The sequence below is a fragment of the Lactuca virosa genome, chromosome 6, assembly GCF_052849685.1.
Source record: "Lactuca virosa cultivar CGN04683 chromosome 6, Lactuca_virosa_CGN04683_v6, whole genome shotgun sequence".
In the NCBI taxonomy this organism is placed as follows: Eukaryota; Viridiplantae; Streptophyta; class Magnoliopsida; order Asterales; family Asteraceae; genus Lactuca; species Lactuca virosa.
This window is the reverse complement of record NC_136431.1, coordinates 147,486,513-147,498,812: the sequence shown is the minus strand read 5'-3', so window position 1 is coordinate 147,498,812 and position 12,300 is coordinate 147,486,513. Positions and strand designations below refer to the sequence as shown.

Sequence of the window (12,300 nt, the reverse complement as noted above, 5' to 3'; positions counted from 1 at the left end):
AGTAGGAGGATATTTAATTTCTCTTAAATCTATTATTTAATTAAGAGAAATCAAATTGTCTCCTACCTTTTATGCCTACAAATATTCCTAACCACTAACATTATGATACGTGTCATCATTCCACAATTCAATTTAATTTAATTTGATATATTCCTAATATACTATTAATGAAATAGTTAAGTAGATATGAAATGGTGACATGTGTCATAATATTAGTGGGTAGGAATATTTGTAGGCGTAAAAGGTAGGAGGCAATTTAATTTCTCCTTAGTTAATTCAAATTTGGTTTTACCTAGAAGTTACCTAAACTATAAATAGGACCCCAACACCAACAAATTTTGTGCATACCTTCACCTACAAGCTTAGGAACAAAACTTATATCCCTCCCCTCTCTCTTCTCTTCATTCTAGGGTTTCTAGGGTTTTAAGTGTGAGTCATTAGAGGCATCATACTTTTTATGCTTGCTTTCTAAATACACAAAGGAAAGGATAAAGATTTATTAGCTATAACAAATCAAAGGTATGTAAACCCTAATTCATGAATTTCGATTTTCATAGAGTTCCTTTAGGGTTCTTGAAGTTCATAGTATGTTGATATCAATTAGAGAAAACATAGATCCTTTATAGGTTTCATGTGAACTTAAGTGTTAAGATTTTCCGCTTTACATGTTTTTGATAACCTATAAATCCCATCACAAATATCATTGCACTCTGAATTAGGGTGTTTTCATTGATGAAATTGAAATAAGATTTTTATGAATCTCTATATTTAGTTATAGTTGTGGGGTTGGCTATATGGTGCAGATAATATGAAGCTTGGTGACACTCATGAGTTGTATGTATCTTAGTGGAAGGGCCAAATTCACATGTATTCATGGTTGGTGAATATTGTATTGACCTCCCTGCCAGATTCCACTTCATAATTTATGAAAATGAGGTAATCTTACATAAATGTTTTTGAGTCCATGTATCCTTTGGCATGATATATTTCTAGGTTTCTTAATGGGCATGGTGTTATGTCTTGATTTACATTAATGTTCCCTTGAAACATGACAATTACAAAGGTTACACCAAGATATGACATGAAACTTAAGAGGTACGCAGATAGTACAATTTGAGAGTCTACACCCAGATCATTATGATTCACATTATCATTTGTGGATCAAAAAAACTATGTGCACAACAAGTTATGTTTTAATTCATGAACACAACTCCATCAATATTATAATGAAGGGATACTTAGGTAAACAATTGTTGACCATTAAGAAATTATTGGATGCTTTGTGGGGGACAAAGTTTCACATATGTTTAGGGACATAGGCATGTTTGTAAACGCTTACAACTATCTGTTTAGTTTATGTTCTTTTCACAAGTAGGAGTTTATTGGATTTAATATACAAGAACCAAAAAATAATTACACTAACATTTGTATGTTAATATATGGGTTCATACACTTAAAAGTATAAAAGAAACTATTAAATAATAAATATTTATAGTGTATAAATGTTATTATTTACCTACTTTTATATAAACCCTAAACCCTAAAACTAAACCCTAAACCCTAAATCTAAACCCTAAACCCTAAACCTTAAACCCTAAACTCTAACCCTAAACCCTAAACCCTAAACCTTAAACCCTAAATCCTAAACCCTATTGTGTTGATCTTGAATTTACATCTTGAAGTATTAATCGTGAATCCATTAACCGTAATCTTTATATAGTAAAACAATGTATTTTCAAGAGGTTTAGTACCTAAGCTTAGGTAGGGCTGTAATGTATATTCCCTTTTCCTATATATATATATATATATATATATATATATATATATATATATATATATATATATATATATATATATATATATATATATATATATATATATATATCAAGCATAGTAAAATAAATCAATAATACTTTGGTAATGCTTTGGTTAATTAAAAGTTTTAATAGTTATTTGATAATGCTTTTTGGTTTTCGGCGTTTTTTGTTGATAAATAAGGTTCTTTAAGAAAAATCCAACTTATCACCAATAAAAGAGGCTTTTAGTGGTCTTTATAAGCATCAGGGAAAATATTGTTGAAACCCTAAAGTGTTATCCAATATTAGAATAAGAATTTATGACCTTACTCCATCTCCTCTCCCTGTTCATTGGTATCAACAGAAACCCAAAGGTGAAGTTTTGTGGTGTTTATCTGTTGGAAGCAATGCTCTAAATGGCGTGTTCATTGGTATCAACAGAAACCCAAAGGAGAAGTTTTGTGGTGTTTATATGTTGGAAGCAATGTTCTAAACGGCGTGAGGTATGGCGTGGCGGCAAGGTCAAGCCTCAAGCTTTACGAGTCATAACGTTTTTCAAGGCGTGATATAAAGCGGCGATTTTATATTAATTTATAGTTATATTACCAAATAAATATAGATTTATATCAAATATAACTAGTTTTTAGATGTGCTATATTATCAACTAATAACAAAAAGTTAACAAAAAATACAATACTTGTATGCCCGATTAGAAAAGGCATAATAAAGAGCAAAAAAAATGTGTCTCAAACGAAAAAACACGCGTCATAACGCGCCATGACACGTCATATCACGCATTGTCACCCGTCACGCCTAACAGCAATGTTATGAGGCTTTTCGTAACGACGAAGTCGCGCCTCACGCTATGGCACGCCTTGACGGGCATCATGACGCGCCTTTTAGAATATTGGTTGGAAGTCTAGCATCTCTATGTGGATCAACCTTAGAGATTATCTACACTTAATATACAAGTCTCCAACTTGGATTTTGTATTCTAAAACACCCTATGGTTTTTAATTGTTGAACTAGTTGGTCTAATTGTATCTATGATTTCGGATCATAAAATATTAAAATATTGATTTTTCTTTTGTTTTTATTTTGATCTGTAAATTGTTTATGCATCAATGCCAACATCGTACCCACATGCGACCCTAGTCTCTCAAGTTGGTCAATAAAGCTTTTTATGTTAAAAACATGAGTTCCTATATATTGGCATTCCTCTATTTAACATGTATGGGATGATTTGATAGTGTCATATAGTTCTTGTTTAGTTTGTTGTTGATACATTTACTACTACATAGTTCTCCAGATCCTTATGAAGGTTTAAGACCATGCTGACAAGCATGAGGCATGCGACTTCATTTTACTCATCATTTTTTCTATTCTTACTAACATGATTTGAAGTAGACATGTTTCCAAGAAGTGCATCAGGTACAATGATTTCAATGATGTGTAACTTTTTTTTTGCTTGAGGACAATCCTCAAATTTTGATGCCAATCAATGGAGTTAGCACCATTAAGTTTGTCATTCAGAAGGAGAGATCAAAGAACACACCTAAATAACAAAACCAATGAAACACAAATGTAGAGAGACTGTTTTTATTTGTTCTCATGATAGTGAATGTCGAAAAAATTTCAATCACAAAAAATGTGGGCAAGTATAGTAGATACGATTGATTGTGTAAACAAAGACACCCAAATTGTAGTGTTTAGATGCAAAATAGGATTTTACCAACCGCGCGTTGCGACGACAATAATAAATTTAAGAAGAGGAACTCTTTCAATGGTAATAGAAACTTAGGAGGACTCAAGCTGCCAAAGCACAAACGTCATGGACCAAAGTCATGTCAAGCAAAATGCTTACAAATAAACACCAAAACATAAAAAAGATTTATCTCAAAACATAGACAAACTCGAAGTATGAAAACGTAAAAAAATACGTTGAAACATAGGCAAACTCACATTTATACCAAAGCATACTTAAAAATAATAATAATAAGTTTTTTTTAATTAACAGACAGAATTTCTAAATTTATGTCAAAACGTTGATCACCTCGAACTTATACCGACACATACATAATAAATTAGTTTTTTATAACTTAACGAATTTTACAAAGTTTAATTCGGAAAGGATCAAAGTGACATTTTACCAAGTTAGGATGGTAACTATAGGAGAATCTGATTATATATATTATGGGGTAAACGTGAAAGTCAAACCAAATGAATGGTGTAAGTGACATTTAAAAAAATACAAAATTGAGGGGATAAAAACAACATTGACATTTTAAAAATAAAGGGTGGAAAATGGAAAAGGTGAAAATGACATTCTGAAAAAGTAGAATAATAGAAATATCATTTTCCAAAATCAAAACGGTAAAAATGTATTTGTATACAAAATAGAGGGATGAACCAAAGCCGTGGTTCCACCGACATAATTTCAACGAACGATTGAAAAAATAATGTACTAACCAACTTCAACTTCATGATTGTATGGTAGTGAATACTGAATAGTGATTGTTCCCATGTAATTAGGATTTAGGAATTAGGAGGCCGCCGAAAAAATCCCAATGAAAATGAAAAAATGGGTATCATAACTTTTTTTTTAGACTATCGTACCCCTAAATAATCTGACCCTAACTAGTTCAGTAAAATCACAAATATATCACCACAAAACTTGTCTAAATCTCATCATATTTGGATTAATGTCAAAATACATGTGTCTAATTGTTTAACTGAATACAACATGTGGGCATCTAGATGTTTTTTTCAATTTTAGCATTGGCCTCATCCTCATCGAATTACAACTTTTTGTTGCATCCAAACATATCAAATAGATTGAACAAGTAGTTGCTCTTGATCTCGTATTTGTGCGAAAAAAACATAGATGGCCTTCCCATCCTTATCAGGAAAACAACCTAGAAAGCTTTAATAACAGAAAAAGTAAAAGTAAAATCATAAATCATAAATTGTTCTCAGCGAAAATGGCACATACTTGGGGTGTGAAATATAGCATAAGAACATGAATTTGCATAGAATGGCTCAATATTTCCTAATGGAGAATAATACTCCTTTACAAAACAAATTTCAAATCAAATATTCACTTTTTAATCCCAAACACAAATTTAAACAAAATATAGTATCACATCCCTTGTGTCTAGCATCTGATTTCATATGAACCGGCTTTCGTAATATATCTAACCCACTCAACCGTATTATAGCCACTCTTCTCCCATACCTGAGAAAAAAAGAAAATAAAATGACACGATATACAGTACAGATACTTTAAGGTTTAGGGTTCAGGGTTATCTCTTCTAGAAACCCTTGTCCACAATCCACATTGATAGTTTGAGACTCAAAGCCTTTGAAAATACCAACTGTGGGGTCCACAATAAACATGGAGCATGATAAGATGTACCTTCAAAAATCTGACACGTAGACCAGATGCAGTGAACATAGGAACCTGAAAAACCAGAAGAAAAATAAAAAGCAGCTTTATACAAAAACAAAAAATTAATATATCCCGAAACATGTTTTACTTTGACACATAGTTTAATAAAAATGTTATAAAATAACAAGACTGATTACAAGCCTATACATGTCTTTTAGAAATCAAAGAAAACATGTGTGTGTGTGTGTATACATATCTTTTTAGGGTTTTGGGTTTAGTAGAAAAATATGAGGTTGAATTTAAAATATAATTTATGTAAATAAAAAATTACCTGAAACTCCATCTGAATTGGTGGTCTAGTCCATGACTTCTTTTCCGCAATTGTGGAAATCAACTCCACTTCTGCACTCAAAGTTGGCTCAGTTTGTCCAGGAAATTTTCTTATCCTGTAAATTTTAATTTTAATAAAAATATAAATGCATACGATAAAAAAAAAATTATTTAATCGAATAAAAAAAAAAAAAAGGTATTTAGATTTTAGATACTGACTTCCACACCAAGCAGTCAATAGAAGCATTGTACTTTGCACGTCCTGATGTCACTTGAAAACTTGTTTTTGCTGTTTGTTTCGGTACTGGAATCTTAATTACAACTCCAAGTGCAAACATTTTTGCACCAAAAACACTCTTCACCTGAAATTTAAATTAAAAAAAATGTCTAAAATTCCTTATCTTATTGTACTAGATTTAATTTTTTTTTTTTTTTTTTCAAACCTTAACATTTACTTCCATGCGTGTCCTTCCCAATTCTTTGATCGTGGGTAGTACCCTGAATGGAAGTGTTACACCCTCCGTGATACGATACCTGTAATAAATAATCTTTTTCTGGATTAATAAAAGAAAAAAAAAATGAAAAATGAAAAGAAAAAGAAATAATTACTTCATGAGTTCAAACTCGCCATCAGGGGGGACAAAGCTGACTGTCTTTTCTGAATTAAACCTGGTTAAGTTTACGCATTGATGGAAAGTAACATCATCCAGCTCAATACTTTTGCCACTGCGCATAAATTCAATTATAAAGTTAAAAAGTGCTTTCTTTTTATAATACGATGATTTTAAATAATGATTAATTAATTTTCTTCAAGAAAAAATATACACTTAGTCATACATTTCAAAAAAAAAAAAACAAGACAAAATTTTCAGTCATGCTTTAAAAATAATTTATAAAACACATTAAATATCATGAGAGAAGTCACATTCTAAAAAAAGTTGGATTGAATATAGCAATGCTTTTTAAAAGCATATCATAATATAAATGTCATTTTTTATAATTTATTGTTTGAAAAAGCACTCGCATAACAAAACATTTTTTCATTAGAAGAAAAGCTTTTATTTTAATATTGTGTCATTATAAACCAAATTGCATTCTAGAACATTTAAATTTATATTAAAACGTGAAAAACGAGCAATGAGATATGTGTTTGATATTAATTTAAAAATAGATGCAACAAAACGAATTCTGTAAGGGAAAACAAAAATTACTATAGTACTATCCCACCTTTTAATCCTAAATTTTTTTTATTTTTTTTACTTTCTGAAAAAAAAAATTAACCCAAAACTGGAGACTTACTCAAAAGAAACTAATATAATGATATTTCTTTTAGGGTGAAAAAAATTGTTGGAATTATGTATGACCTTTTATACGATGTGTATTGATAAATAATATGTAGAGATAAATTACAAATTTATATATGTACACTTCCATTCATTTGTTTCTTATAGAATCAAACTTTATTTTCTATTATTACAACATTGTATTTTCAAATTTTTTTCTTATTAAGGCATTGTAGTTGGAAAAACCTACCTAATTATATCATTGTACTTTCATTTTTATTTTTATTAAGACATTATAGTTAGAAAATGGTATCCAATTATAGCAGTGAAAATTGCTTTGTATTTAGATGAAATTGTAAGATTTTTTAAAGTACAATGTTGTAATAAAAAAAAGTAGGATGCCATAATAAACAAGAATATGAAAGTATGTTGCTATTTCTTGAAATATTACCTCTTAGTAGGGCGTGACTTAAGTTGAGATTCTTTCTCAAGGCCAATTTTGTCATTTAACCCCAACTTCAAATCAGGCATTCCCGAAAGGAAACACTTCATAAGTACTTTTCCAGTTACATCACAACGTAGTACACTACCTACACCAATGAATTATTTTTTAGGGATTAATAATATATGACTATAAAAACTTAGAATAGACATTTATTGAAATATTACTGAAATCATCCTTAAGTTTGCATTTTGTTTCTGATTTAGTCCTTGCACTTCACTCAAAACTGCCAATTTGGTACAATGTTATTTCTTTTAAGAATTGGACCAAACTTACGATTTTGAGTTAAGTACAGGGACCAAATTTATAATTTGCTTTTATTTAAATTAGAAACTTACAAATGGAACACTAAACATTTGTAGGATACAAATAAAATTACAATAATTATAAACATCAGAAAGATACAAAATGTACCTTTTGAAGACATAAGAAGATTTACACTTTCCACAATGTCAAGAAACACCTGCAACAAAAAAACTAGCAAAAAATGAGCATTTAAATATATGGGTTTTAAATAAAGAAAAATATAAAATAAAATAAAATATGTTGACCTCATTCTTTTTATAAGAAAGACCCTCCCTACGCCAGCCAACAGCACCAGTTACTTGTAAAGTAGCATTGGGAACAGGCTTATCTGTAGGCTATTAAAGTTTAATAATATAACAATAAACAAGTTAAGATATATATACAAATGATATTTATCAAAAAGAAAATACAATATATAAAAGGTCGAATCTAACCTTGGATGAAAATGGTGACCTTACACCTTCCTGAGTAATGTAAAGCTTCAATATTTCAGGGGAAAGATTCTGTGGATAACCAAAGTCCATAATTTCTGCATGTTTCAGATGTAGATATAAATAATTGGCAAATATAATCCAATCCTACAATAAATTTGTAAAAATAACTCGCTTTGTGAAGCACATAAGTTAATGTTAAAATTCAGATATCTAAAATTTTGAATAATTACTAAACACCAAAATTTCAACCTACAAATGTCCACTATATTGTATATATGTTTATTGGGGATTATAAGTTATCACATCTGAGCCAGTTTATTTAATTTATACTTTAACAGTATGTTAAAATAAAATAAAATAAACATTACAAATTTGCCTTCATTTAGTGTCTCCAATTGTAATTGCAAAATAATCGAAAAATAGAAAATAGATACTTTGAATTTTCTGATCATACGAATCTCCGAAAATTAGGAAAATGAAAATCTATATCCGAAAATTCAGATAATTTCTGAATGGATTTTCGAATTCAGATATTTTTGTACAACTTCTTCAGAATCTCTTGAAAATTGTAAACATTACTAAAGAAGTAAAAAAAATAACTTGAAGAAAGGTGTTGAGAATTATACCATCCAACAACTCATATATCAAAACAAAGTTATTGCGGATAGCATCCTCATCAAAAGCACCCCCAAAGTAAGATTTGAATAAAGAAACTGCCTGCATTTGCAGAAAAAACAAAAAGTTAAAAGAATGCAAGTCTAAAAGTCTATATAAAAAAATGAATCATTACATGCCATGGTCTACTATTCTATGTTAAATAGAAGCAAAAAAGATGCAAATTACTAAACCAAAGCACACTTAAAGAGGGTTTAGAAAAAGCTTTAAGTTAATCTTTGGTTTAGTATTCCATCATTCCTACAAGTTCCTTTTTTTATTATAAGACCAAAATAGCCTTATTATACAATAATATGATGAAGTGAACAAAAAAACAAAAGTATGATTGATATTTGATAAGATTTTGCATTGTCATTACCTCAACAACAAACTTGAAAGCACATGCTACATTGGCATTGCTACTGACAACAATGACAATGTAGACATTGCTAATTCTCATATAGAAGAAAGAGCAACCTCCAATCTGCCTCACAGGACAAGTCCCTAGTTCCTTTGTTTGCATTATGTGCATTCTAAACGCATCCACCATATTTCCCCTAAAACATCACAAAATAAATATACCATTTACTTTTATTATTTTAATTCAATACTGATGACTACTTACTACTCTGTTACCTTCTTGTTCCATTATCATATTCATATTCATTGCATTCTTTTGTCATATTCCATAATGGATTACAAATATGTTTTGTTTAATACTAAATCAGTTACTAGAAAGCTCTCATACGCCATGCTTAAAACAGGTGTTTACATTATCTGTTTACAAAGATTGCATTAAAAGAGTTTTCTACTTCAAAGTCAATTTCTATGGCTTCACACATGTAGAATATAGACAAACAGCTATAAAGTTGAATCATGAATAATTCATGATGAAAGCAAACACGTTGAACCTATAAAGTGAGAAGTACTTCACTATATGCTATTTATATGTGTGTAAATGTATAGAGGACATCTTGCTTCAAAAAATGTACATTCCTCTGGATTAGGTAATTTCAAAATTCAATAGAAATTAAATGAAACGAATATATAAAGTATAAACACATATTTATCTTACTCCAATAAACCCTAGCTTTGTTGCTTCACATAACTTTCATGAGCCATGACCTCAAATCAAGTTGCAAATTGATGTGTGGAGATCTATGGTTACAAACTCACAATCTAAGTATTCAACCATAAAATGAGCATGGAGGATTACTGAATCTTATCAATTTTGATAGGAAATCACCACTACAAAATACCTAGTTAAATACTATCATAAATCGTCTCTAAGCCATATTACTAATCACCAATACAAAAAACAAATATCAACCAACATTTTTCTAAATACCCTCCAAGAGTGCTTTTAAAAGCAGCTTTTTCCTCTCATTTGTACTGATACAGGTACCATATACATATTTCCGATACATAATATACTGCTTGTGTCACATAAAGAAGGCCCATTTGAACTTCAAAACATCAAGCATATTATTTTCAAAAGGATTTCTGCTGAGTGGAGAAGTTGGGGAGACACAAGATAGGTGAATATGAAGTAATGAACTTTAGGGGGCAGAAATAATATTAATAAGACGCTTCTCAATATCAGCTGTAGCTCTCAATTGCCAATTTGATCATTAATGATTGGTCTCAAAGTCGAAATCTTAAAGGGTTTGAATGTAATCATGTAATATAATAAGACTTGCCTTGCAACTAGAAGTTAGGTTCATGTCTTATATGCACAAGGCCTAGTTGGCATCTGGGAAGAGACTAGTAACTGAGGATCAAAAGCATTATCCACAGATACCATATGCAAAAACAAAAGAACTGGAACCCTAAATCACCATATGTTTATATGTTTTGTACAGACTACAGTCTCTCTTCAACTCCATGTAAGTTACCCTTTCAATATACTACAAATCATCCAGTTGATCATCAAGCATACAATGGCAAAACACGAATCAGTGTATAACAACTGCTACGCTTGCATATTGACACTAAGATTAACAGAGATTCTAAAAAATTGGTTCCCTTCATCGATCCGACAGATTGTTCCTTTACCACAGGAAATGATCATATTTGCATAGCCTAAACAATCAAATATGTACACAGATACACACACACAAACACATTGGTTCCCTTCATCGATCCGACAGATTGTTCCTTTACCACAGGAAATGATCATATTTGCATAGCCTAAACAATCAAATATGTACACAGATACACACACACACACACAGAGAGAGAGAGAGAGAGAGAGAGAGAGCTAACCCAACGTCATCACGGTAGAGACGATTGATGAGCACATCGCCACGGAGATTTAAAAAGTAGATGGCGGAAGCAGCCACCGGCATCTCTTAAACCGATCAACGGGATGCTCCAAATCACAAGTTGAGAACACGCATAGACTTTAATCAGACCAGATCTAAGGCTTTCAGTTGAAAATTAGGATTTTAGATTTCTTTCTGGGGGCACTTTCTTCTATGGAAGCAAGTCTCCGATGATGGTAAACAGAAGTAAATTGAGGCAGTCTCCGGTCAACACAAATTACAAACACAAGTTTGTGTAGTTGCAAATTTTCCCCTGTACTTTCATACTTTTGGTTCAATAAATTTGAAAGAATGAGATGCTCTTGTTCTTCTCCATAAAAGAGGTGGACCAAAGCAGCAAAGCTTATTTATTTTTTAACATTTGCATACTGCTGTAAATATTGAAAAATTAAAATAAATTGATTTTATATATCAAAAATAGTTTTTTAATACCGAAAATTTAATAATGTATAAGATTTCAGCAAGATTTTATAATATTTCAGCAAAAAATAATGATATTTCAACAAAAAAAAATAATGATATTTCAGCAAGAAATTATCATTATTCAGTATAAAAAAACGAAAAAAATAATCAGCAAGAATAAACCAAAAAAGAACTAAAAAAATGTGAAACAAAAATTCAGCAAGATTTCAGCAACATATAATCAACATTAATCAAAATTTCAACAAGAAAAAAAAAGAAGATGTTGGAAGAGACAATACAAGTGTTGTCCCAAACACACAATACAAGTGTTGTCCCAAACAAAACACGCGCAGAGGTTTTTTACTCCGAAGACTTCTAAAAAACAAACAGTTGCGAGATGAAATGTGTTGCGCATGTGCTGCATCACGTAACGATAACAGGTCTAAAGAGGTTTTTTACAAAAAAAAAATAGCACCTAGATCTCATAAAACAAATGTTTTATCCAAAATTTTAAACCTTAATTTCGAATTTATTTAACTTTTTTTGCCATTAATTTCGAGAAAACATTTCATTTTTTATTTTTAGAGGTTATCAATAGATTACCTCTTACATGGTGGTTTTTGTTAACTTGGCATGTATATTTGGAATAATCCTTGACATGGCGGTGTTTGCTGACTTGGCATTAGGGGTGAGCTTTCTAACCGAACTGAACCGGAACCGGTTAGTGGTATTCGGTCTGGTTCATAGTTCTTAGTTTACGATTTATTCGGTTTCCAGTTTTTTCAGCCATGACTGATTCACCACCATAGGCTTCTTTAGCCTCATCTACTTGAATGGGAATAAGTGTCGGAATGTGTGGGTCTTCTTCACTGAATGGACTC

At 30.7% G+C, this 12,300-nt stretch overlaps 1 protein-coding gene across 1 annotated transcript; it reads right to left on the bottom strand.

The window, feature by feature from the left end:
• Positions 1–4,737: 4,737 nt before the first annotated feature.
• LOC145120367 (AP-2 complex subunit mu-like) lies at positions 4,738–11,291 on the bottom strand. The gene is made up of 13 exons (XM_079056196.1): positions 10,959–11,291; positions 9,073–9,250; positions 8,666–8,756; positions 8,040–8,134; positions 7,851–7,940; positions 7,714–7,762; positions 7,249–7,387; positions 6,124–6,240; positions 5,958–6,048; positions 5,734–5,876; positions 5,516–5,630; positions 5,212–5,256; positions 4,738–5,031 (listed from the first exon to the last, which is right to left on the bottom strand). The coding sequence occupies exons 1-13, from the start codon at positions 11,039–11,041 to the stop codon at positions 4,951–4,953; spliced, it is 1,317 nt and encodes a 438-aa protein (XP_078912322.1). The 5' UTR covers positions 11,042–11,291; the 3' UTR covers positions 4,738–4,950.
• Positions 11,292–12,300: the final 1,009 nt, after the last annotated feature.

Excerpts from the sequence above, each read along its gene's own strand:
- LOC145120367 (XM_079056196.1), bottom strand. The coding sequence starts at position 11,041 with ATGCCGGTGGCTGCTTCCGCCATCTACTTTTTAAATCTCCGTGGCGAT. Across the intron at positions 5,631-5,733 it reads ATTGACTGCTTGGTGTGGAA|GATAAGAAAATTTCCTGGAC; the intron begins GTCAGTATCTAA and ends TAAAATTTACAG. Across the intron at positions 5,257-5,515 it reads CAATTCAGATGGAGTTTCAG|GTTCCTATGTTCACTGCATC; the intron begins GTAATTTTTTAT and ends CTGGTTTTTCAG.